This window comes from Vombatus ursinus, unplaced genomic scaffold (genome assembly GCF_900497805.2).
Source record: "Vombatus ursinus unplaced genomic scaffold, bare-nosed wombat genome assembly UNPS02014791.1, whole genome shotgun sequence".
NCBI lineage: Eukaryota > Metazoa > Chordata > Mammalia > Diprotodontia > Vombatidae > Vombatus > Vombatus ursinus.
The window spans coordinates 69,638,142-69,666,048 of NW_020954569.1; the positions used below are offsets into that span (position 1 = coordinate 69,638,142).

General features: G+C 37.4%; 1 protein-coding gene across 2 annotated transcripts in view; it reads left to right on the plus strand.

Annotated features, from left to right (window-relative positions):
- The window catches only part of SMAD4 (SMAD family member 4), a 57,066-nt gene extending 35,880 nt beyond the window's left edge, over positions 1–21,186 (plus strand). For both annotated transcript variants that reach the window (XM_027868908.1, XM_027868909.1), the window contains exons 9-12: positions 5,653–5,836; positions 7,078–7,246; positions 17,742–17,880; positions 19,342–21,186. In XM_027868908.1, coding sequence (XP_027724709.1) covers positions 5,653–5,836; positions 7,078–7,246; positions 17,742–17,880; positions 19,342–19,553 — 704 coding nt within the window. In that variant the 3' untranslated portion in view covers positions 19,554–21,186. The remainder of the gene's footprint in view (positions 1–5,652; positions 5,837–7,077; positions 7,247–17,741; positions 17,881–19,341) is intronic.
- The last annotated feature ends 6,721 nt before the right edge of the window (positions 21,187–27,907 follow it).

Sequence of the window (27,907 nt, forward strand, 5' to 3'; positions counted from 1 at the left end):
TTTACAGGTTGTCCACTACTTAGGTGAAATTTTCTTTTTTTTTCTTTTTTTCCCCCTCTATCTACCTATCCATCTATCTATCTATCTATCTGTATCTATATATATATCTATATATATCTATATATCTATATATATACATACATATAATTTTTTCCCTTCAACTACCGTAATACTGACAAAGGTCTCATGAGTTACAAATATTATCTTTCCATGCAGGAATGTAAACAGTTCAACCTTAATAATAAGTCTCTTATGATTTCTCTTTCCTGTTTACCTCTTCGTGTTCCACTCGAGTCTTGTATTGGAAAGTCAAATTTTCTTTTTAGCTCTGGTCTTTTCATCAAGAATGCTTGAAAGTCCTCTATTTCACTGAATGACCATTTTTCCCCCTGAAGAATTATACTCAGTTTCGCTGGGTACGTGATTCTTGGTTGTAATCCTATCTCCTTTGCTCTCCGGAATATTATATTCCGTGCCCTGCGGTCCCTTAATGTAGAAGCAGCTAAGTCTTGTGTTATCCTGATTGTGTTTCCACAATACTTGAATTGTTTCTTCCTGGCTGCTTGTAATATTTTCTCCTTGACCTGGGAGCTCTGGAATTTGGCTACAATATTCCTAGGAGTTTTCCTTTGGGGATCTCTTTCAGGAGGAGACCGGTGGATTCTTTTAATTTCTATTTTTCTCTGTGGTTCTAAAATATCAGGGAAGTTTTCCATGATCATTTCTTGAAAGATGATGTCTAGGCTCTTTTTTTGATCATGGCTTTCAGATAGTCCAATAATTTTTAAGTTCTCTCTCCTGTATCTGTTTTCCAGGTCAATTGTTTTTCCAATGAGATATTTCACATTGTTTTCTAATTTTTCATTCTTTTGGATTTGTTTTACAGTGTCTTGATTTCTCATAAAGTCACTAGCTTCCAATTGCCCTAATCTAATTTTTAAGGAAGTATTTTCTTCAGTAATCTTTTGGACTTCCTTTTCCATTTGTCCAATTTTGCTCTTTAGGGCATTCTTTTCTTCATTGGCTTTTTGGACCTCTTTTGCCATTTGGGTTAGGCAATTTTTTAAGGTGTTATTTTCTTCAGTATTTTTTTGGGTCTCCTTTAGCAAGCTGTTAACTTGCTTTTCGTGATTTTCTTGCATCACTCTCATTTATCTTCCCAGTTTTTCCTCTGCTTCTCTTACTTGCTTCTCAAAATCCCCTTTGAGCTCTTTCAAGGCCTGGGACTGATTCATATTTTTCTTGGAAGTTTTGGATGTAGGAGCTTTGACTTTGTTTTCTTCTTCTGGTTGTATGTTTTGATCTTCTTTGTCACCAAAGTAAGATAATATAGTGTGACTCTTTTGCACTGCTTGCTCATGATCCCAACCAATTACTTGAGTTTTAAACTCTTTGTTAAAGTAAGAGTCTGTTTCCAATGTGGAGAATGTACTGTCCCAAGCTTCAGGGGTTTGTACAGCTGTTTTCAGAGACACTTCTAGGGACCTGAAAAGTATCAGTTCTTCCAAGGTGCTATGATAAGGGGTGAGGTGTTTCGTCTCCACTGCCACAACAAGCTCCATGCCAGCGCTCATCCTCGCCCCAGGACCACCCCTTAGAACTGTGACCCAGATCCAAGCCTGGGCAAAGCAAGAGATTTCTGCACTGGCAAAGAGATCGTTGCAATTCCCCTCTGATCAGACACTCGATTCCCCCTCAGTCTGTAGGCTGGAAGCTCAGGACACAGCCACTGCCACGAGTCTGGACTTGCGGCTGAGACCTTGCTTCTTCTCTCACCGCAGTCACAGACTTTTCCCACTGGCCTTCCAGGTTGTCTTTGGCGTTCCTGGGTTGAGAAGTCTGGAAACTGCCACAGCTGCCCGGGATTCAGTCCTCTGAGGCCTGCTCCAGGTTCGCTGCGGCCTGTGTGCCCCTGCCCAGCCGGCGCAATACACCTTTCCGATCAGCCATCCAGGTTGTCTTGGGCTGGAAATTTGTTTTACTCTGTTTTTTTGTGGGTTCTGCTGATTTAGAATTTTTTTAGAGCCATTTTTTTATAGGTATTTGGAGGGGTTTGGGGAAGAGCTCTAGCAAGTCACTGCTTTCCCTCTGCCATCTTGGCTCCGCCCCCTCCGAAATTTTCTATCTTCTATTATAAGCTATTTGTTCTCCCAGGTTTTTTTTTTGAGAGCTCTAAATTTCCTTCTTTATTAGTTGCATACTTGTTTTCTTCTGAACTTTTAGCTTGTAGTCTCTTAATCTATAGTTTTACTTCTATTTACATATATCTTCTCCTTCTCTGCCAGAGAGAGAGACTGGGAAAGATTTCATAACTTGACTGTGTCACATTTCCCCCACCCCAACGCCCATCTTCTGTTATTTCTGCATTTGCTGGAGTTATTGTTACTCAGCAAAGGATCAGGGAATGGGAGTACCAGCAGTGAGCTCTTTTTTAGGACTAGAGTGAGACAACTAACAATCTTGCTCAGCAGTAGCTTTTTGCCTATCTTTTCTAGCAGTCTTACGTTTTGGGACACTAAAGTGGTAAGTTGTGCTTCTGGGATCCTAATCTCTGTACTCTGCCCCCCTTCTCGGTTCTAAGGTAGAGAATGCACATTGACACACACTTAAAGGTGTGTTTTCTCTCCTTCCTTCTTTTTCCCTCTCTCCCTCCTTCTACTTTATTATCTAGCAAACCCTAGCCTTCTTGTTGTTCCTTGCACATGATATTCTGGTTTCCCAACTTATCACTGGCTAACCCCTATCCCTGGAACACTCTCCCTCTTCACCTCTGTCTTCTTGCTCTCTCTAACCTTTTTCAAGACTCAGTTCAAATATCATCTGGGCAAATTGCCCTAGAATGTATTCCCTTCCCTTCTTCTTTTTAAAGTCCTTAGCTTCCTTCAAGGCTTATCTCAGGTACCACTTCTTACTTTTCCTTACTTCTCCTCATTTTCCTTCAGTTACTAGAACTCTCTTGAAATTATTTTGTATTATTTTATATACTTTATGTTTATTAAAAATTTTTTTCAGGTTGTATTTTCCCTGTAGAACATACTCTTTAAGGGTAGGCACTGTTGTTTTTGCTCTTGTATTCTCAGTGTTTTCCACATGGTAGATATTTGAATTGAATTGAATTGAATTGGTGTTATCACCTAAACTGCAAATTCTGGCAAATTGTAAAGCTCTGTAAAACCAATAGATTACTAAGACTTAACTTATTTCAAACAATGTTCAATACTATAATATTCTAGTCCATTCCCTTGAAGTTTATTTTAATGAGATTTAATCTATAGGTATCACATTTTTCTGAGAAAGGGCTACTCCATTTTGGCAAAAGAATGAAATTTATTCCTTCCTCATATTAGAGGGGAGACATCATATTAGGGGGGAAAAAATCCACTGCAGAAATGACTTAAAAGTTCATCTGAGGCTTTGGGAGTTAGTTTTAAGCTCCGTATAAGTCAATAGCATGATATTACTATCAAAAAAAGCTGTTACAGGCTAGTAGAACATGATATTCAAGAATAGGGAGAATGGTAGTACTTATGTCTTCTTCCCTAGTTAGACTACATCTGGAATATGATCCTTTATAGGCTTCACATTTTAAGGAGAATCTTTTCAAACTTGAGTGCCTCCAGAGGAGGATGATTAGGATGTAGAAGGGACATAAACCATTTTATGTGAAGATCAGTTGAACAGCTTAAGCAGGAGTAGTGTTAGTGTGAAAGTCTTTATCTTGGATAAAAGAAGGTTTAATACTTAGGTAATAGAAGGTTTAATACTTAGGTAATAGAATGCCTGAGCCTGAAGGGACCTAGTTCATTGTAGTTCAGCCCCCATAAAAAAAAGAAACATAGAGAAACTAGGTCATTTTCCTAGATCACATAGCCAACAAGCAACATTGTTAGGATCCAAATCCAGGTTGTCTGACTATAAATCCCATTGCTCCAGTAGCTATAGGAGCATAGTATAGAGCATAGTATCTGTTAGAAAGAAGAACTAGTCTTATTCTCTTTGAGTCCAAAGAGCATACCTAAGCAAATGTTAAAGAGAAGTGAATTTCAGCTCAGTATAAGGAAGGATTTTCTAACAGTTGTGATGAAATGGACTGCTCAGTGAGATTGTTCCGAAATTGTTCAAGTAATTCAAGAGACTGTGGATCTTGACTAACAATTGGGGAGGAATTTGACTAGATTTTCTATAAGACTTTTTCCTCTTTATCAGTTATCCCAATGTCTTTGAGCAGTTAACAAATTTCTCAGTTAACTGAGGTTTTTTAGTGTATTTAGTATATTCAGCAGAGCCCAATAAAGGCATGACCACACTAGCCATAACTTTGCATTTAACCACAAAGTAGCCTTCAGGATCTCCCAACCCTATTGCTGATTGACAAACTATTTTTTAAAATGCCAGTTTTTCATATAATAGTCTTGAATGGAGGCAAGGAAGAAGGATATTCATCTATACTTTCAGTAATTTGTTTTTAGTAGTTTAATTCAGTCTTAACGTGGAGAATGCTTATAATATTCCATGTGAATATTAAATGAGGGATAGAAAAAGCCATCTTGGAACAAGAATTTTGAATTTCTCCCCTGTGATTTCTGCACCCTAACGAAAGGTTCAAATTTTAGAATGTGTTAACAGGATTTTACTGAGCCAGTCTCTAACCTGAGAATGACGAAACAGCAGACCAGAGACAAACTGCCAATAATCAGGTAGCTGTTTAATTAGTTTTATTATGAGAAACAGAGTTGCAAATCGGGAATTCTCCTGATCAGAATTCCACTTTGCTGAAGTGAAGACAGAGGTTATATACATAAATCACAAGTGGGAAGGTGGATTACAAACAATCCTTCCCAGGGCCAGAGTGGTTTCCCATGACAAACCCTCAAATGGAGAACAATTCAACAATTCTGGAGTCTTGTGGGAGCAATATTGCTCGAGTCCTTGGGGGTTGTTACTTGGTAGGTCACAGGACGAGAGTTCTGTGACAGGACAGGTTGTGCAGTCTTTGGTTTACTTTGCTTCAGGTATGCAGGCAGAAGGATGCCAGTGATCAGTTCAAGCTGCATTGTGAGCTCTTCCACAAGAGAGGCAATTCTGAAAAGTCTAATCTATTAGTGTATTCATTACACATACCATATTGATTATTGTAAAAATCAGCATTTCCTCCAGAAATGCTTAGGCTTAGTTTATTCTAAGAAATATTTTCAGGGCCTCCTGAAAAGGGGTTGAAAAACTCTTTCATGTAATCATTGGCATCATTATGGAAAAATTATTTCTTTAGCTCCCTTTCATTTTAGGTATGTTAGCTATTAGTTTATTTAATACCTAGAGATAGGGACTTGAGTCTTCTCCATTCTTCATAACTTACTAGAACAACAGGTATGTTGCCCTGTACACATTGGATACTCGATAGTTTTACAAAACCATGCTTCTCTGAAAATTTTAAAATACCTTTTTTTGTTGGTTTGTTTATAATCTCAAGAGCTAAAAATGCCTACTTTTTTGTGTATTGCTAATATTCATTCCTTTGAATGGATTTTGTAGTGGTCCAGAAGCTCCCTGGAAGAGTTTTAGCTATAATTACTTCATGGATGTGGAAGTCATTCCAATGTCTCTTTGTTCATGTTCACAATTTTTTTTTCTGCCACTTGTTTTCTCTGACAGCTCCTGAATATTGGTGTTCAATTGCTTACTTTGAAATGGACGTTCAGGTAGGAGAGACATTTAAAGTTCCTTCAAGCTGCCCAATTGTTACTGTTGATGGATATGTGGACCCATCTGGAGGAGACCGATTTTGCTTGGGTCAGCTCTCGAACGTTCACAGAACTGAAGCCATTGAAAGAGCAAGGTAACATAGCAAAAATGAATGTAAACATATTGGCAGAATAAAATTTGTTTTTGTTTTTCCTTTTTTTTTGATGAGGCGATTGGGGTTAAGTGACTTGCCCAGGGTCACACAACTAGTAACTGTTAAATGTCTGAGATCAGATTTGAACTCAGGTCCTCCTGACTCCAGGGCTGGAGCTCTATCCACTCTTGTTTTTTCTGAGGCCTACATTTCTATATAGATTATATGGGCTTTTATGTAGTGAGGTAGATATCAGGGACATAACATTTAAAAAATGTATGTGACTTTCTGTAATTTTAGTTCTGTCGTTAAATGGCTAAGTAATTTGGAATTCTTTAGTTTAATTTATTAGGTTAAGTGATGAGATGTATGAAAAATTCGAGAGACATTATTTCTGGGTAATTAATAATTTTATTAATTTGGCTAGTGAATAATTAATAAAAGGATGATCATTTGGCCTTCTCTCTAAATGAAAGACCTCTCCTGGAAGGCCTCTTGACACTTATATACCCTTGGAAGAGTGGGTGTTCCCGACAGGGGCAATCAACTCTGATTGGTTAACAATGAGAGAATGAATATTATTATTATTATTTTTTAAGGCAATTGGGGTTAAGTGACTTGCCCAGGGTCACACAGTTAGTACATCTCAATTGTTTGGTCTGAGGTTAGATTTGAACTCAGGTCCTCCTGACTTGGCCAGTGCTCTATCCACTGCACCACCTAGCTGCCCCAAGGATGAATATTATAATGAGAAGTGGACCTGTTCTAGTGAGGGGCAGGGGAAATGACTTTGATTATGTTACTCTTACTCCTAGACCACCCCCAGCCTCTGGCAATCTAGACAAAGAATCTGGGTACCACCACCACCACCACCACCACCCCCAGCCTGAGTAGAACACAATGGGCTGGAATTCACCTAGATTGGATTCTTTTTGTAGGGTTTTTTCTAATTGGGTGGGGTAACAATTCCACCTAGGTAAGATGGCCTAGGTGAGGTACATTTTTGGGCAAGGTCAGTAATGTCCTTCGAAGGCTGCCTATATTAACCTACAGGGGTTTACTTCTGAATAAGGAAATAAAAAGAAAAAAAATCTTAATCTCAATTAAGCATTGGTTGGTAATATGAGAGATAATTTCTCAGGAATAAGATAAAAGAAGCATTAATTAAAATGTGTTAAAAACAGATTTTGGTAAAATGTGAAAATACATTAAAATTTAATTTTCTTTTCCCTCTTTTTAAGGTTGCACATAGGCAAGGGTGTGCAGTTGGAATGTAAAGGTGAAGGTGATGTTTGGGTTAGGTGCCTCAGTGATCATGCAGTGTTTGTGCAGAGTTACTACTTAGACAGAGAAGCTGGGCGAGCACCAGGAGATGCTGTTCATAAGATTTATCCGAGTGCATATATAAAGGTCGGTGTTTTAAATTTGTGGAATTTTTTGCTTTCTCAAACTGATTATTACTACATTTACAAGAATTTGAGGTAGACAGAAAATGAAATGGTTTTTGTATTTAATTGTAGTAAGTGTGGAATTATTAGAAAGTTATGATTAATATTCTGAGAACTTATTCTTAGTGGATTTTGCAGACGCAACCATGAACTAATTATTTAGTGATTAGTGTTTTTTCAGTTAGCAGACCCTAGGGTAGCAGACCCTTTTAACAGAGAATCTATTGTAAAATTTTTACTTTAGAGTAACATGAAACCTCTTGTTTATCACGAAAGTATTTTAATGTAGTGGAACCTCACAAATTCAATTTGGAATTTGCAAAAAGGAAAACATGTCCTCACTGAACAAAAAAAATGTTAAAAATTTTTTCCTCTGCAAATTTTTAGTATCTTATGAGTAATGGGAATCCAGTCTAAAATTAGTAGCTTTTCAAACTGAGGGCTCAAAAATTTAAGAAATCCTTCAACATGTCTTTAGCATCTGAGTCCAGCTATTCTTGTATGTTAAAAGAATTTTATATTTGATGCACTATTATGTAATTTGGGCCTATTGTGAATTACCTTGTTTTCACTAATTTTTCTCTAATTTTCACTAATTTTTGCATATTAGACATATAAATTGACATTTATAATATGCATTCCACATGAAAGAATGGTAATTTAATAATTTATATTTTGGGGGGGGCTAGTCAGTGGGGTTAAGTGACTTGCCTAGGGTCACACAACTAGTGAGGGTCAGCTGTCTAAGGCCGCATTTGAACTCAGGTCCTCCTGACTCCAGGGCTGGTACTTTATTCAGTGTGCCACCTAGCTGCCCCATAATTTGTATTTTTTAACAAATTATCTTGGACCTCTCCTGCTTGTGATCATTTTTATGAATTTAGTGAGGTTTTAATGTATATTGATTAACAGTGACTGAGAAAGACTTCCCTTTAGTTCCTGGGAAGTTACTTGGGATACCATATTAATTCAGTCAAACATATCTTGTACAAAAATGTTAGCCCTCCTAAGCCATATTCTCAGGGGTCTCATTTTAAGCTATCATTCCATTAAAATTTGTGGGTTTAATGATGGACCATTTCTGAAGTAATTAAATTTTACATATTAAGGTTTAATTGGTATAAACTGCTATTGAGTTGCCATAGAAGAAGTTTTGTTTAATTTAATATTTTAGCAAAGGTATCATACTTGAATATCCAGAGTGTGGCAGTTTGTCTAAAGACAAACAGACATTTGATGAGCACTGTAACCGACCATTTTTACAGTGACCTCAAGCTTTTCTTGTTAGCAGTGAACACATTCTATGAAATATTTCATTGTAAATGCACAATGTAAAGAGAACACTATTCCTTCTGGTTTATTAGACTTTTTGAAACTGGCAAAAAAATTCCTGTACTTCACCAAGTATGTATTCAGTACATTCTTCAGCTTTTATTAGCTAAAATAAAAAAGCAATTTGGATGTACACAAAATCTAAGCAGTGGCATTTTATCTGTTAACAGTCTTTGGGCAGTAGAACCTAAGATACATGTATAGAGAGTGGCATCCATATTGCCAAATAATTTAAATAAATCCTCATTTGTTTCACAGAGAGGCAGTGTAGTGTAATGGATAGTGAGGTAGCCTTGAAGCCAGGAAGATCTGAGTTGAAGTGCTACCTCTAATACATACTGACTGACCATGACCAGATCACCTGATCTTGTGGTGTTCTAGGTAACTCCAAGACTATAGATTGCAAAGGTGATAATGTGCATTGATTGGTATACTTATTTGGAAGTTCTCAATGAAATCACAGGTCCATTCTTGATCCCTCTCCTTTGATTCGTTTTAACTTATTGGTACCAGTGTTGTCATTTAACCTTTTAGACCAAATAATTCAGCAAGTATTACGTATAATCCCTTCAATAGTGAATGAAGACTGCATATCACACTACAAATAACTGCAGTATGACTTAGAGTCTACCAGCAGGAAGTCATAATTTGCTTCCCACCCTCAAATTCCTTCCTTTTCATAACTAAATCTCTGGATACTTGAGCACATGGGGGCTTGCTTGTTTAGGAGGCAGAGTGGTGTGGTGAAAAGAACACCAGTGAAATTAGAGTTGGAAAACAGGCACTAGAACCAGTGATCTGGTTTTAAACCTCCTTCTTCCCAAATGAAAGTATTCTGTCTTTCCTATCCTCGAGTACTTTGGATTCCTCATTTTCTGGCATCACACCTTACCTTGTATTATACTTGTATATGTATATGTTTTATCTACATCAGCAGAATATAACTTCCTTAAGGGTAGGGGTTGTCATCTTTTTAATATTGAATCTCTAATTTCTGTCCTAGTGCTTTGTGCATAGTAAGCAGTAAAGAAATGTTTGAATCCAGTTGGACCATATGTTCATATTTCCAGCATAGTGCTTCACACTTCCTAATGTCATTATTTTATTTTAAATTCATTTTTTAATTGAAGGTTTGGGTTTTTTTGCTTAATGTTCACATTCTGATTTATGAAAGCATTGTCAAAGATTTATCACTAGGCTGCTTTTGTAAGTAAATACTTAAATTCAAACCCTGGGGAGAAAAACAACCAATATTAGTTGGAGATATTTATGAAGCATTTACTTGTGATAGAGATGATTACTTTTATCCGCATTTCAGAGCTGGCTAGAAATATTTCCGAACAAAGGAAGTTCAAATGAAGTTGCCTAATTAACTCAAAACTACTCAGAAGTATTTTTGGCCCCAAGCCAACATCTGTTTAACATTAGTTATTTCTAAATTGTCCTAAATTGTCTCAATAAGGGGAGGTAGCATTTTAATAATGTCTTTAATTATATATTCTAATATTTGCAGATGGAAATTATGATATAATGGATGCATCAGAATTTGACAGCAGAGAACAACTAACTTTTTTCCCAGCATTGTAGCTGGGAAGAATTGTCAGGCTTTTAGATTTGATGTCTTTTAACTTCAGAAGTAACTCTTGTAGGAGAAAAACACTGCCGAGATTCTTATATTTGATTATCAATGCTCCAGTCGCCAAGTTTTATCATTATAATTACTTTGTATGCTATTGATATCATAGTAGATTTAGTCTAAAACAACCATACCTGAAATTGTTTACAACAGCCTATGAAATCAAGTGTGATTAGCAATGTGGTAAAATCATCTATGTTATTTTTATTTTCTCTGCCAGAGGTTTTGGATCAGCGTATTTTAATTGTTGAAATTTAGTAAGTTTTACTGCCCCTCATTTTGACTAAAATCACATGTTAATTGGGGAGAAAACAAGAAACGAGTAGTTATTAAGGCCATTGATAGGTACATAAGCAGAAGGTATCTGTTAACATCTTGGATATTTCATTCTAGCACTGTAGAGGTTCTGTAATCTAATTCTGGTGCAAATTCTTGTGATGATAAAATTATAATGTACTTGCCTTTGACCTCATTATGAAGTAGACATAAATGGAATTAGAGTGAACATTATCCAGTAAACTGATATGTGAATACATAATAGAAGTTTGTGGTTTTTACTTAGCTGGTGTTTATCAGCAAAGGCTTTCTAGAAAAAGGTGTGTCTTGAACAGAGTTGTAAACAATGGGGAGGAGTGTGATTTTGCACATTTGGGAAAATGAAAATTATTTTATATGTATATGAATAACCTAAGCTGTTAGCTCAAATGGGGGAAAGGGTGCTTTATCTAGTTTGCTTTGATTCATACCTAATAATGTGTCAATTATAAAGTGATGGGTTTTGTATATTTGATACTGTAGCTAAAGTTAATCAACTAGGTACTTACCCATCATGGATATGGAATTGAGGAGTTTCTGTATACATTTAACACTTTGGTTCGTAAACTGATAAAAGCCTAGAAAAAACAATAAATTATCTTTCTTTTGTTTTCAAGGTTAATTTAAGCCTTTCTAACACTTCTCTTAATTATGACTTAGCATATCAGAATGATATTGTTGTGTATATGTGTTGGGTTAAGGAGAGGGAAGGTTAGCCTGCTAAGTTGGGAATTTTTAATCAGCATTATTTGGTAGTTTATTAGTAAGTGGTAAAGTAACGGGATTAAAGGTTTAGTACTCGTGGACCAATGACTTTTTTGGGAGGAGTGGAGGGGTGAGGCAGTAGGGGTTAAGTGACTTGCCCAAGGTCACATAGCTAGTAAGTGTCAAGTGTCGGGTCGGATTTCAATTCAGGTCCTCCTGACTCCAAGACTGGAGTTTTATCCACTGTGCCACCTAGCTGCCCCTGGACCAATGACTTTTGTTTTGTCCCATGACTCCTAGCCTAACCTTAGCCATATGCCTAGTAAATGCATGCTACTTATTATGAGGACGCCTAGTCAGGACAGTTCTGATGGCTCACCGTAAATCCCTCTTCATTATTGTAGGAGAGGGGGAAAACCACCAAAATTTCTTTTTTTTAACTTAAAAATCAAATGTTATTTTTGTCCCAGTTAGCTATAAATCAGTCCCCCCCCTTACCTACCCTCATCCACCATTAGAACATTTGTAAAAATATGCATAGTTAAGCAAAGCAAATTCCCACAGTGACCATATCCAAAATATGTCTTATTCTACATGTTGAATCCATCATCTCTTTCAGGAGGTCTGTGGCATGCTTTATTATCACTCCGCTAGAATCATGGTTGATCAGTGTTTGGATCAGAATTCTTAGACTTTCAGGGGTGTTTGTTTTATATGTTGTTATTGTTATTGTATGACTTATTCTCCTAGTTCTGCTCACTTCATTCCTCATAATTTCACGGTTTCACTGAAACCATCCCTTTCATGATTTCTTACGGCAAAATATGCCATTACCTTCATATACCATAATGTGTTCATTCTGCATTTGGTGGGTGCCCTCCCCCCTTAATTTCTAGGTCTTTGGGTACTAAAAAAGAGTTGCTTTATTTTTATATGATGTCTTTTTCTTTTTTTTTAACATGTCTTTGGGGTAAATGTGTAGTAGTGGTATCATGGGTCAAAGAGTTAAGCACAGCTTACTAACTTTCTTTGAATAGTTCCATATTCCTTTCCAGAATGTATCAAATTCACAGCTGTAGCAGCAGTACATCAGTGTGCCTGTTTTCCAAAACCCCTGCAACATTTCTCATTTTCCATTTTTTTTTGTTGACTTTGCTGTTCTGATGATGAGGTGGGGTCTGAGAATTTCTTTAATTTGCATTTCTTGAATTATTAGTGATTTGGGACACTTTTTCATGTAGCTATTGATAGCTTAGATTTCTTCCCTTGAAAACTGCCTGTTGCCTGTCTTTTGACTTTCTCAGGGAATAGCTCTTAAAGATTTGAATTGGTTCCTTATATATCTTGGAAATGAGACATTTAGCAGATAAACTTGCCACAAAGACTATTTTCCTTCTAATCTTAGCTGAATTTGGTTTTGTTTGTGTAATAATTTAAAAATTTTATGTACTCCAAACCATCCATTTTATCTTCTGTGATCCTTTCTATCCCCTCTTTGGTCATAAACTATTCCTCTATTCATAGATCTCAGATAATTTCTTCCTTGTACCTTTAAATTGGTTTTGATATATGACCTTATGTATTTAGGTCAGGTATTCATTTGGTGCTTACCTTGGTGCATGGTGATAGATTTTAGTCTAAACCTAACTTCTACTAGATTTCTGTCTAGTTTTTTCCAGTAGTTTTGGTCAGATAATGAATCCTTATCCTGGTAGTTGGGGGTCTGAATTTATCTGACTGGTTTGCTTCAGTATGTTCTGTACCTGATCTGTTCCATTGATGAACCTTTCTGTTTTTTAAGCAGTTCCAAATCATTTTGGTGATTATTGCTTTGTAATATAGTTTGAAATCTGAAAAGCTGAAACTTTTCCCATTATTTCCCTTAAGATTCTTGACCTTTTGTTCCTTTAGATGAATTTCATTATTATTTTTTCTAGTTCTGTAAAGTAATCCTATGGTTTAGCATGACACCAAATAAGTAAATTAATTTAGGTAATAATTTTGGTGTTTTTATTATATTTGTATGGTTTATTAACTGATTAAATGAAAGAATATTTATAAAGCACTTACAGTAGTTCCTGGCATATAGTAGGCACTGTGTAAATTAGGCCTACACAACCTATGTCCTGCCAAAGGATTTCGGGTGGCCCTTGAAAAATGTAGAGGATGTAAAAGAAAGTAAAGATGTAACGAGTGCTTTGTCCATGCCCCGATTAACCTGCCTTCCACTAATCACTATTGTGCTTGTCATGTAACTTAGGGGGCGAGTTGCCACTGTTCACTCTCTCCTGTTTGTCGCGTGATCCGCAGCAACCAACCATCATCGATCAGTCTGTTTCTAGTCTGAGAGGAGCAAGAGTCTTCTCGCTGTGTTTTTTGGTCATTAGGGGAGTTGAACAGGGACAAAGTGAGTGCAGCCACTTGCCAATGCAGCTGACACTGTGCAATGAGCAGCAACAACGCACGGGCTACCCCTCCCTTGCTGCGCAGCTGCTCTCCAAGTTACATGAGTGTCTGGTGCTCTCTCCAAGGTCAAACACTCAGTTTAGTGCTTCTTTGTATGTGAGCTGTTGCTGTGGAGATTTTTTGGTTCTAATGTTACAGTTTTTGGGGTGACTTTGTAAAATGGGTGATAAAAAGAAATGGAAGATCGAATCAGAACATAGAATGTTTAATCTGAAGTAGACAAATAGATACTTGTTTACTTACATGAGACACAAAATAGTGTACCTTGTTTGCTACAAAGTAATAGCCCTTCTGAAGGGTTACAATCTTCATTGCCATTTCAAATCGAAACATCCTGACTTAAGCAAATTGGACACCAATGAAAAACAAATTAAAGCATCCAGATTATTGAAAAATCTCTGTGGGGAATGATGGTTTTTCAAGAAAGTAAACTCAGGAAATGAGGCGGCTACTGAGATTAGTTTTCAGATTTCTAAAGAAATCAATTTCAAATATGATTCCAGAGTATGATAAACTGATTGCTGACAAGAAGTCTAATACGCCCCATTAACTAAATGGAAACAGTAAGAAAATCTGAAAAAAAAATGTATTAAAACTTGTACCACTTAGCAAAGTAATTTTTTTTAACATTAATGTGATTTCATGATAAAAATCTTAAGTAATAAGTGTAATTAATTGATATGAATTGAAATTTCCCTTTTTTAAAATATAGTTTATTTGCAAAATAGTTTAGTCATTAATTATACCTTTACTTGGAAAGTGAGCCATTAAAAACCTATGTGTGGCCTGAAGAAATTTAGCTTATTTTAATTTTGGCCCCTACAGAATGCCAGCTTGTGCAGGTCTGATGTAAATGCTTGTTCTCCTCACTCTTCTCTGGTTTTCTAAAAAGCAATTAATATTTTTCTAATTATTCTGATCTGTATTTTTGTAAATGGTGCTTGGTAGTTGTACTCATATAGTTCCTATGTGTATCTTGGTTAGGTAGGTTTTCAAGTGTTTTATACATTCTCCTGAATGTATGTTCACTTCATTCCTCTTTGGGCTTTGCTCCTGACTCTCCGAACCTTCCCTCCCCTGCCCTTTATTTTCCTTTTATGTTTTGTCTTTTTGCATTAGAATGTAAGCTCCATGATGTCAGGGACTGACTTTTTGCTTGTATTTGTATTCCTGTGCTTTCATAGTTCCCGGCGAATAGTAAGTGCTTAATAAATGCTTGTTGACATGACTAACTGAACTCTTCGGTTTTGACTGCTTGCAGTATTTTTCCTTTGACCTAGAAGCTCTGAATTTTGGCTCTAATGTTCCTGGGAGTTTTCATTTTGGGATTTTTTTCTTCAGAAGGTTATCAGTGGATTTTTTTAAAATTTTAATTTTTTATAATTTTACCAAACATTTATTTTCTTTCTCCCTGGCAGGGAGGAAAAAAAACACACCACAATCTTCATAACAAATATGCAGAATCAAGTAAAAACAAAGTTCATTATTACCCATTTCCAAAAATGTGTCTTATTCTGCATATTTTCTCCACCTCCCTTCTGTCAACATGTAGGTGGCATTCTTTATCATTAGTACTTGAGAATTATGTTGATTATTGTTTTGATTGTTGGGTTCTTTTATTTTCACTTTGTCCCCTTGTTGTACTAGGTCTGGGTAGTTTTGTCCATAATTTCTTGAAATGCAATGTCCAAGGGTTTTTGTTTATTTTTGGTCATGGTTTTCATGTAAATCAGTGGTCTTAATAATCTCTCTCATCTCCTTGATCTGTTTTCTAGGCCATTTTTGATGAGGTATCTTGTATTTCCTTCTTTTTTCAGACTTTTGGCATTTATATTTCCTATAGAATCTTATTTTTTATTTTTTGCGAGGCAGTTGGCATTAAGTGACTTGTCCAGAGTCACACAGCTAGTAAGTGTTATGTGACTGAGGCCGGATTTGAACTCAGGTCCTCCTGACTCCAGGGCTGGTGCTCTATCCTCTGCACCACCTAGCTGCGCCTTATTGAATCTTTATGTTCTGTTAGGTCTGTTCTAAATTTCAAGGCATGTTACTTGGGTAAGATTTTGTACCTCTCAATTGAATGAATGAATAAAACATTTATCAAGCACTTAGTATGTGCAAAGTACTGTGCTAAGCAGTGGGGATACAAGTAGAAAAATTAAGATAGTGCCTGTTCTTAAGGGGCTCTTATGCTAGTCGGAGAGACAACACATGGGTGGTTTCAGCTACAAGTCAGATGGAAAGGTCCCATGGTCCTCAGCAGCAAAGTAGATGGCAGTTCATCATTTTTAATATAATTTCCACTGATAAAATCATATTAATTACTGATATTGAACTATTTGACAGTGGCAAGAATTTTATTTTCTGACTTCAATAGCTGTTGCTATGGCCCCTGGTGGAGTAGTTGCAAGGCTGCATCTCCACAGGGGTTGCTTCCTAGGATCATGACAGAGGGCACTGAGCTGGAAATCTTGCTTTTCTCAGAGCTCTTGGGTTCAGGTTCCTTCCTGGATTGTCTTCATCAGAGTTTTGAGGGGAGATGGTGGTCAAGGTGATGGTGGTGGTTTGACTTGCCTGGCACATGCTGCTTCTTGAACTAAGCTGTTAATTCTTCTTCTGACTCTTTACTTCATAATTTTCATTTCTTTTCCAATATTTCTTCTGTGACATTTATTTCATTTATATCTTTTTTTTTTTAACCTGATTCATTTCTTCTAGGATTTTGAATTTGCCTTTTGGCCAACCTTGGATTTTTTGTTGTGTGTATTTTTTTCTCTGCTTTGCACGTAGGCATTTTGGAGTTATTCTCCTCTTCTGAGTTTGTGCCTTAGATGTCCCTTGAACTATATAATAGCTCATTATTTTGGGAATTTTTTTAGTGTATTCCAGTACATCCCAGATTGGGACTTTGTGTTAGGGTGAGTAACTTCTGGAGGAAATGTCATGACCTTATATGGTCCTTGTTTGTATTGCTTGGAGTCTTGCTGCTGTGTCCTCTTTGTATTTATTTCTGTCTTTTTTAAGGATCACAAGGGCAGATTGAGTCAGGGAGCTGTAAACTTTCAGTAGTCCCTAAGTGGTCTGATCTAGGGCACTGTCTGATCCCTGCCCATCTGGATTTTATAGGCTCCCAGTCTCTGGTTCTAGGCAAAATAACTGCAGACTTGCCTTTGGGTAGAGCTTCAATGGACAGTTACTGGCCACAGCCCTGGTCATCTAGCTAGAAGCCTTTCCAGGTTCAGACAAATAGAACTATAGGTCTAGCCTTTGTCTGATCCCTGGGAGCTTGAATCTACACACCTGCTTAGAGGTCAGAGGTTAATGACTTCTCCCTGCTCTGGACCCCGGCAGGTGGAATCTGTGATGCTTCTCTGTGGTCAGAGAGAGCCCGGGGATCCCTCATTGAATCAGAGTAACAGAGCTTATGGGCCTCTTCTACAGTTCCTCCTCTGGTTACCTGCCTTTATGATCTTAGGCTAGAAAAATTGCCCACTATGGTTTCTCCTTCAGTTTCCTGATCACATCTTACTTGGGCTGGTGCTTGTCTTTGTGGGAATAGTTATGGGGAAAGCTGGGCTAGACTGCTGCTTCCTACTCTGCTATTTTTACTGGTCTTTCTGAGTATATTTTCTAATGCTGCCAAGAGGAATGAAGAACAAAAGGGGAGAGACATCTTCCCCCTCTTTCTCTCTCTACTCCTCTTAGTGTAAGCACACCCAGGAGGAAACAGATAAAGCAGTGAGAGCTAAAGACACACAGACACAGACAGACACACAGACACACAGACACACACACACACACGAGATAAGGGCTATCACCTTTCCTAAGTAAATTTTTACTGGTTTTTCCAAGATAAAAGACTAAATATAGCCTCTACATATTATATTCCAAACAATTAAGGCTACAAATTTAAAGTGTATATAGTAAAGATATACTAAATTTGATCTATAATACCTTTTCTTGCTATTTTCAGTAATGCAAAATTTATACTTTTTTTAAAAAGGTATTTGATTTACGCCAGTGCCATCGTCAGATGCAACAACAGGCTGCCACTGCACAAGCTGCAGCAGCTGCTCAGGCCGCAGCAGTAGCAGGAAATATCCCTGGACCAGGATCAGTAGGTGGAATAGCCCCTGCTATCAGTAAGTATCCTTTTGATTTGCCCTTTAAAAAAAAAAAAGGCTAATGCTTAGTATTCTGTCCTCATAAACTCAGCCTGTAAATTACTTTTAAGTCATGAATACCTTTCTTATTGGGATTATAGTACTTAAGGAAAGTAACATGAATTTGTTTACAAATCTTTTATACGGTAACTGAATTTTTCCTTAATTTCTAGAGTGAGAGTGGGGTCAAAGCAGTAAAGGTTACAGTGCTATCATGTTGACCTTTTTTTACTCCCTTCTTCCTACCAAACCAGGCCAGAGGCTCTATTAGGGTGGGCTCCAGTTTTTTACTTTAGCAGGAAAGTGGAACCTGATTTCAGAATCAGGCACCTCTCAGGGTTTTTGTTAAATTATTCTAAGCATGGAGATAAAACTGAGTGAGGGTGGTATTTGATAACGTGTAGAACTTTTTTTTAATTTTAGGGTAAAATTGAACTGTGTGCCAGGTTTCACACTGATGGGGAATTTTTTACTGCAGAGTTAAACTGCTGACTATAGACTTTTATGATGGAAACACGTGGCACCATCTTCCACGTCTGAAGGCATAACTAGTGATTCATTCAACCCCTGTTCTTAACTTCTTCAGTGTGGTAAGCAAATCACACTGGCTAAGAAAACTGCAGTGGCCCTGCAGGTTTCTCTACAGTACATGCAAATTCTTCCCATTAGTTTCACTGTTATATTGATGGGTTCAGATTGATTTTATATGTTCTGACTTGAAAATGAGATAGAAAATAATCTCCATTGTAGCTTTAGTTTAAAATTCAGTGTTAGCTAGCATTTAATTTTTAATGATGACATCTTGACTTTTTTAATTCCTCAGGCATCAAAACCATCAATGTAATTGTTGATGACATAAAATATTTTCACCAGAGATCTCAAAAGTGTTACCGACATCCTCATTCTCATCCCAACACCCCCATTAAATAACATAGTAACACTTTCTCTACTTTGTTTACTGGGAAATTGAGGCACAGAAGTTATCTCAGGTCAAAGAAATCTTAGTGAAAACAGAAATAGAAACAATCTCTTTACTCCCCATATTTTATTTCAAACTAGGCTATGTTATGATAGATGTAGACACTAAGGTTCTTGTAACCAACCCATTATCTATATACTACTATGGCCTAAATGTGAGTTATCTCTTATACCTTTACCTCCACTTCTAAAGACAAAGTTAGGTGGAGTGTTTCTAGATTGTGGTCATTTGATATTTTATATTGGTAGACACACTTGTGAGCAGCAAGCCACCTCAGCCCAAAGTGTTTTCAGACCTTTTTTGTCAAGTCAAGGTCTCCCGTTGTTTCTTGGCACTTTGGCAAAGAGATTGTATGCTGAGGAGATACTGAAGAAAAACTGGTCATTTTACTTACCTTGGAATGTGGGGAGGAGGGGGGATGTCTACCTGTCCATCTGACATACTCCCTTCTCTCCTGTTAGGTCTGTCAGCGGCTGCTGGGATTGGCGTGGATGACCTGCGCCGCTTATGCATACTCAGGATGAGTTTTGTAAAAGGCTGGGGCCCTGACTACCCAAGGCAAAGCATCAAAGAAACACCTTGCTGGATTGAGATTCATTTACATCGTGCCCTCCAACTCCTAGATGAAGTACTCCATACCATGCCTATTGCAGACCCACAGCCATTAGACTGAGGTCTCTGTGCTGTGGCCATGTGTCAGGATGTTGAACTGTAAAATACAATCCTGTTTATAACCTGAAGATATATTTTACTTTTGTTCTGCTTAATCTTTTCATAAAAGGTTGGAAAATGTGTTTGCTGCCTTGCTCCTAGCAGACAGAAACTGGAGTTTAAAAATTTCCCCCCATTAAGAGACTTGTTCAGGTATGAGGCATGACTCAGAGCTTGAAATAGGGGAAAACAATTCAGATGAAGTCCTCACTAGCTATATATGAAGGAATCATTCCAGTGCTGGAAAATGTAACCCTTGGCACATACTAGAGCCTTTTGTGTGCAAAACCTATATACATAATCTATAATGTTATTCTACAGAATAAATTCAACATTGCTAATGTTTAAATGCAGAGGAAGTTCTCAAAGGTAATTCACCTCTATCTCATTCTGTATGTGAGTGGTTACTATTAAGCATATATCTTAATCAAAAATACTGTGCCATGTGGGTGAGTTAATATTATTAAGAGCAACTTGACTCTGCATTTAAGGAGATTTGGTCACAAAAATTTCAGTGTAACCTTTTCCCAAAATAATTTCTTTGAAACTTGAACAAGTGAAGACAAAATTTTAATTCATATTGTAGCTTGCAGCTTCAATTTTACATTTGCCAAGGCTGATATGTATGTACATATTTGAAAATTCCTTATCACTAGACAAAGACTTGTTTTAAATTACATTTTGCTCTCTGTCTGATAACTGTGATTAACAAAAGGTATTTCTCTGCCCTGTTGAAGAATGGTAGCTATATTCTTCTTAAATTTCTGGGCATTGGGTCTGGTTACTAAAAAAAAGCCTGGGATAGGAATTGCTTTCCTTCATTAATTCATAGGGAAAACTTTTGTATTTTTAAAACACTAAAAGGAGTATTATCACTCCACTTAAATGTCACACTGTTCTGCAAAGCTGATGATGCTTAAACTAAATAATGAATAACTAGTATTTTGGAAACTGCTAAAATCTGTGTTAAAATACTGTGCAGAATAATGGAAACGTTACAATTGTTCATAATGGGTAGTTTAACTATTTTTGTACTTGATTTGATGTGTGATTTTTCGTATACAGTTTAAATCATGTATGTTATGACATTGTTTGAAATTCAGTTTTTGTATCTTGGGGCAAGACTGCAAACTTGTTTTTTATACCTTTTGGTTATTCTAAGCCCTATGCCATCAATGACCATATCAATTGGCAGTGACTTTGTATAGAGAATTTAAGTAGAAAAAGTTGCAATTGTATTGACTGTACAACAGACACAATATGTATGCTTTTTATCTAGCTAGTAGTATAAATAAAACTCTCAAAATCTCAGTATACAAAATTGGAATCTAGGTTTGCTTTTAAAAAAATTTTTTTTGCACTCGAGGCCATTAACTCAATGGTAAATCATTTTTCTACTAAATGACAGGCAAAAACTACAGTAGTAAGCAAGCAACCGTGGTTGTTAATACTTTATACAAGACTTCTTCACTGTTCATTATGTCTAATGTGTAGAAGTTCAAGATTTTCTGTGAACTTTTTGCAGTAGCAGAAATAGGCCTGGCTGTCTACAAGATAAATAATGTGAAATAAAATATAGTATCACTCACAGATTTCATTAGGTCCATTTGTTTTACTTTTTTGTTTAAGCAGCCCCTATAAACTTAACAAACAAAAGCAGGCTATAAGCAGATTGTTTCAGATTGACTTAGAAATCTCAGAGAGGTGCAGAGCGCTTGTGTCTTTAGAAACCTCTTGAAATGGCAACATCTCTTACTTTAGGCTTATCTCTCTCCTTGAATCTCCTTATTAACAAACAACACACTGGTAAGCTTGTGGATGTTAACATAAGCCTGTGAGCTACACACCTTAAAAATGAAATAACAATAGACATTATGCAGTATGATATAATAAGCACCTACTCTCTGCATGGTATTTTTAAAAACTTATGCAGCATTGAAATTCTGCTTCTAAGAGTGCTTTCAAATCCTTCTATAAAGGAAGATGCTACTTTTAGGTTCTACTTCATGCCTAGGAAGAATTTAGTGCCTATTAATAATCTCAGATTAAAGACTCTAGGTTCAATCTTACGGTAATTTTAAGAATTAAGAATATAGAAAACTGATTTTTCAAATAGCTTTGGGAAGTAGATAGTCTTGCCTAAGGCCTTTTCTGTGTTGCCATTATATCCACTGCCTTAATTTCTACTTCTTGGGCTTTCATAATTATTTTGGGGGGATGAGGTAGGTAGTGGAGGTACAGCAACTCTTCCAGACTTGTAATTTCCTTGTGGGGTACTTATCATTGGTATTTATTAGAACTTCTTATTATGTTATTGATAGATTATAGGCTTCTTAAAAGCAGGGACTGTTTTTCCCTTTTGTCAATATCCCCAGTGCTTAACACACCCCTGGCACACAGTAGGTACTTAATAAGTGCTTGTTGAGCGGTAAACCAGTTTCACCCTTCCTGGGGGCCAGAGTTAACTTCTCAGTAGACCCACTAGATATTTGCCAACTTTAGATGGTGGATTTGTTCCTAGTTTTGTTTTTTTTTCATTAAACACTGCAGGGAGTTTGGAGAATAATGAACTTACTGAATTGCAGCAAATTATAATGGAAGCAATAAAAAGAAACATCAGTTTCAGCTCTTTTTGTGATTAAGGAGCTTTTTTGGGTGGTCTAAAATATACTAGGTAATACTCAGGGCTGAGAAAACTAATGTTTTTCTTTTTTCTTCTCCTTTTGCTCTACCCTAAGATTTTGAACTTGCTACAGATACTGTGTCTATAATCTCTTAAACTGTAGTTTGAAAGATTACAGTGAGTAGGCAATGAGACTTTTCTCCTGGCTTCATTATTCTCTGACAGCTAGGGTATGTCTTTTTTTCCAGGATGGTATTGATAAGAAAACTATAGCCACAGCTTGTGTCACTTAAGAACAGAGTCCTCTGATACCCAGATTTGTCGCTGGTGTGTTCATAATTCAATACTTAAAGATCTGTTTTCATCAGTGTGTGTTCCCTGCCCTCATGTGGTTTGTAACCCCTCTGTATCTTAGTGGTAAATTTTTGTTGCTGGAAAAATTCATGACCTGGTAGAAAACCGAGTGGTGATAAGACCCCCAATTTCACTTAGGCTGCTGCTTTTCCATCGGGACATTTGGTCCACAGCAGGGTGGGTATATCTGTCCTGCCAGAGTATGTGCTTCATTGATATAGCCCTAAAGAATCCAGGGTTAATTCCACACCGTGATGAGGTATCAGAGGAGGATTTAGTGGAAGATTTTGTGGAGTTTTATAAGCACTACATTAAAAATTTTTTTTTTAGACATTTAGAAGGGAACTCTTTCTGAAACATATTAAACATTTCCTGACTCCCTAAATGGAAGGTGTGCAACATAATTTAACCTTTTCTTAATGGCTTAGGTTCAACTTTACAAATATGCATTATTACATAAGGCTGCAATAGAGTGAGGCTGTCATGAGTAGGTGAAGCTGTTTGCTTCTGTACTATCCCAAAATATAGTGGGGTTTTTGAGATATTAAGCCCGTTTTTTTTTTTTTTGTTTTTTTTTTTTTTAGGCAATTGAGGTTAAGTGACTTGCCCAGGCTCACACAGCTAGTACACGTCAAGTGTTTGGTCTGAGACTGGATTTGAACTCAGGTCCTCCTGACTTCAGGGCTGGTGCTCCTGCGCCACCTAGCTGTCCCTTAAGCCCATTTTATTTTGAAGAACTTTGCTGCTTCTACTTCAAGGTGATACTGCTTAGATGAAGACTGATAAGTAAGTGGACACAGCTAAACCTGCTAGAGACATGGAAAATTGAACACTAAGCGGCCAGAGGAACCATTAAAGGCTTTAAATGGGAGGGGTTGGGGTGTGTCTGTCTGTCTGTCTGTCTGATCAAGCCCTCCCTGTCTTTTATTCTCTGTCAGCTCACCATGTAAGAAGCAGAGGTTTGTCTCTGTTCCAAATGTGTACCAGCATACCCTGATGCCTCTTCTTTCTTCTCCCTCCCTCTCTCCCTTCCACCCCCCAACATTAACATTGGTCTTTCCAGGAAAAGAAGACCAATGATAATGTGCTGTTTTGGGGAGAGACATTAGGGTGTGCCAAGGCAGACTGAGTGCATTCCTATGGTGAGATGTAAGACCAACCGGTGAAATGCAGACACTTCAAACTTCACTTATGGAAGCATGTCTTCTTCTGTCAGGTCCAGTTTTATATTTAGCTTGAATTTCACAGAGGCAGTATAGTGCATGGTGGAAAGAGCCTGGGGGTTGGGGGTGAGGAGGAGTCAATAAACCAGAAGTTCAGGAAGGGTTCGACCAGGAACCGTGAGACAAGGGCAAATCATTTTCCCTCTCTGGGCCTCAGTTTTATCATCTATCAAAGCGACTTGGGGCTCATTAGCTAAAGCCCCCTCTTGGCTATAACCCATGGTCCTCAGTGGCATTATATCTCTCAGCAACTTTCAGGTTTCTTTCTCATTTTTTTTTTTTGGAGGGGGAGGCTTTTTTCTTTTGCTAGGCAATGGGGTTGTGACTTGCCCAGGGTCACACAGCCAGTGAGTGTCATGTGTCTGAGGCCAAATTTGAACTCAGGTCTTCCTGACTCCAGGGCTGGTACTCTATCCACTTCGCCACCTAGCTGCCCTTTCTTTCTCATTCTTCCTCTACTGTTTGGTTATTTCAGTGGCATTCAGATGTGATTAGCCTTAACTATTTCTTTACTCCTCACTCAAGAAGCATTCATTAAGTGCCTACTATATGCCATGCTAGGTACTGGGAATACAAAGAAAGGCAAAAGATGGTCCTTCAAAGAACTCATAGTCTAATGGAAGCAGTATGAAGCTTTGTGGTGTCTCTTTTTAATACTTTACTTCAACTACATGCCTAACACAGTGTGGTGTGTGGGCATATGTATGTGTAAGAAGTAACAGCCAAGAAGAGGTTTCTACTACATCTTTATACATCTTTATATTTTTGTACTGTAATTGTTCCATCGCCTGGAGGAAAAGAGCAGTCCTGAATTTTTTTTAAGATACTATATACTCTCTTTTGTTGGTTTTATGATGCTTTCCCCTAAAAATGCAGTGACAAGGATTTTTAACAAATTAAATTACATTTTAGTATGTTTTGATATTTTTTATGTCAGTGACATCTATCCAGGGGTTCTGACTAAGATGGCTATGTACTAGGCCCTAGAGAAGCCCAGATCGTCCTCTCCTACCCCCCAAACAGACTAAAAGTGCACCAGAGGGAACAAAGAAAGGAAGCCAAAGAGAAACAATTATAATCTCCATTGAGTCCAGGACTGAACAAAAAAACCTGGAGAGGATCTGAACAAGAGAAGCCAGGATAGACAGCAGGTGCAGAACATAAGCAGCCCAATCCCACCATTGGAGGCCAGCTGCAAAGCATCCCTGCCCAAGCAATAGCAGGAGACAAGTCCATTCCAGAATCCAAGAAGCCCATGCCTGAGTCACATCAGGAGAGGGGGCTGTCAGCACCTAGGAAGCAAAGCACTTAAGTGTTTTGATTTGTTTTAAGGAACCCTGCTATCAATGTAATTGGTAACATCTGTTTGGACCCTATCAGGATCACAGAAAGGGATGGAGCCAACTCTGGATATAGGACTGTAAAAGGGAGATAGAGAGAAAAGGCTGAGGCCATAACCTAAGCCAGCTTACCAGAAAACTGTCAAAACTCAGGAATGCCTTCAGAGGTTAGGGCCTAGTTTTAGTAACCTTATTCAGGAAGGCCAGGAAAAACCATCCGAAGATTTAGGAAAGAGCAGGGTCTGACTTAAACATACTCCCAATCAAGAAACAAATCTGGAGATAAGAGTAAATAGAAAATGCTGAATGCAATATAGATTGAGAAAAGTCCAAGGGATGAAGCCAGAAGAAGACACTTAACTCCATAAATCCAAGTAGAGTATCAAAGCAAAGAATGACCTGGACATGTGGACTACAAGTACCTGGGAGAAATGGACCAAGAGATTGTTTTAAATGTAATGTTAAATGAAATAAAAGCTAAGAAAGATGGAATGGGAAGGAGAATAGATTAGGACAGTTCTAAATCACAAAATGGACTTCTTGAAAATTAGAATAGGCCAAACTAAAGAATGATTTCATGAGTTAAGAAATATTAAAGCAAAATCAATGGATTGAAAAGGTAGAAAAATATGTAGTCTGCTACCAAAAAAAAAACCTTAGAAAACATATCTAAGAAACATGTTTACCTAAAAATCATAACAAAAGAAATTCTACATGCCATATTTCAGGAAATTATAAGTGAAAACTGCTCAGATCCATTAGAACTAGATGGCAAAGTGAACATGTGAAGAATCTCCTCATCCTGAAAGAAATCCTAAAATTAAAATTCCTAGGAACATCATAGCCAGAGTCAGGAGCTTCCAGTTTGAAGGAAAAAAATATTCCAAGGATGGAGAAAGAAAATTAAGGCACCAAGAAACCAGTTAATATGTAAGCCTTGGGAACTACCGATTAAAAGGAGATCTCGGAATAACATTCCAAAAGACAAAATATAAAGGCTTACAACCAAGAATAACTTACCTAGAAAAACTGAGTATAATCCTACAGGGGAAAAAATGGAAGACTTTCAAGCATTTCCAAAGAAAAGATCAGAGCTGAGTAGAATCTTTGAAATGCAACCACGGGATTCAGAAGAAAACAAGAAAAGTAAATGCATTTGGGAATTTAGGATGAATACTGCACAATGATGAAGTGCTAACATTTTAAAATGGGAAGAATAAATGTCTTCTCAGAACCCTGATGTATTTAGGGGTCATAGAGGGAGTTAAGTAAGGTAGAGGATGTAGTGCTGCTGCTGGTGGTGCTTGAGAGGCAGCTTGATGTAGTGGATGTTGAACTAGCCTTAGATCAGGAAGACCTGAGTTCAAGACCTGTGTCTGACATACTGGCTATGTGACCCTGGGAAAGTCACTTAATCTCTCTCTGTCTCCATTTCATCATCTAAAATAACAGTGTTGGCCTATAAGACCTATTTAAACTCTAAATCTATTTAAACTCTGGAGTCTATGATCCTAAGATGAGAAAGAAAAGGGAAATATATTAGTAAAAAAGGAAGAGGAAGGAGAGGGACTTTATTTTCACATAATAAAAGGGAGTGCATGAATTAGAGAACATACAAACCCGTAAGAAGAGTTGAGGGAAAACTGCATCACATGAACCCAACTTTCATCTGAACCAAAGAAGGGTTGAGCACACACATCATCTGGTGTTGAAGTACATTCACTTCAATAGGGAAATAGGCAGAGACAGAGATGGGGGAGAGAGAGGTTTAAAAGTGAGGGATTAGTTATAAGCAAACAAAGGCTAGTGTTAGAGAGATGAACAGGAAGGGGGGATTAAAAGGAAAGAAAAACTAAATCTCTGATTGGAAGCCAGCCAAGGGGAAAAGAAGAGGAGCAGTAGAGCAGAAACATAGTGTTTTGGTTTTAGATCAATAGTTCTGCTAACTTATCTTGCACTACCTTCTTTGTAAAGAGAGGGAAAAGTTCAAGATGATAGGAGGGAGGGGAATACACAATTAACACTGATAATAACTATGAACATGAATTGAATGAACCTACCCAAAGTGAAAGAGAATATGGATGAACTCACCTGTAAAACTGAAGAGTAGCAGAATCCAACAAATAGATTTATATGACATATACTTGAAACAATGATTTACACAATGAAAATCAGAGTCTGGAACATAATTTCTTATGCTTCAGGTAAATAAAAAAAATCAGAGGTAACACTCATGACCTTATATGAAGCAATGAGCTGGGTGGTATAGTGGATAGAGCACTGGGCCTGGTGTCAAGAAGACCTGAGTTCCAATCCAGCCTCTTCTTACTAGCTGTGTGACCCCTGGGCAAGGCATTTAACATCTCTCTGCCTTAGTTTTCCCAACTGCAAAATGGGAATAATAACAACATCTGCCTCACACAACTGTTGTGAAGGTCAAGTGAGATACTTGTAAAGTGCTTGACACTGCTTGCGCTGGACAAGAGGAGCTTGAGAATTTGGGTAAGTGTGGGTCCCATGTAGACTTCTAGATTCTGGGTTCTGATATCTGCTCCATAATATGGAACCTGGAGGGGTGAGTAGTACTTACTGAAAGAAACCTGATAAGGGTAAGATGGGTTCAGAGTTTGGTCCAGAAGGCTTACTTGGTCGGATCCTGGATCATTAGGAAAACAATAAAGGCCTGTACCCCACATATCAGAAACCATTCCTGTTATTCTGGCCTTTTGAGTAGTGAGTCTAAATGAAGTCTCTCAGTTATACTTTTGTTGATGTC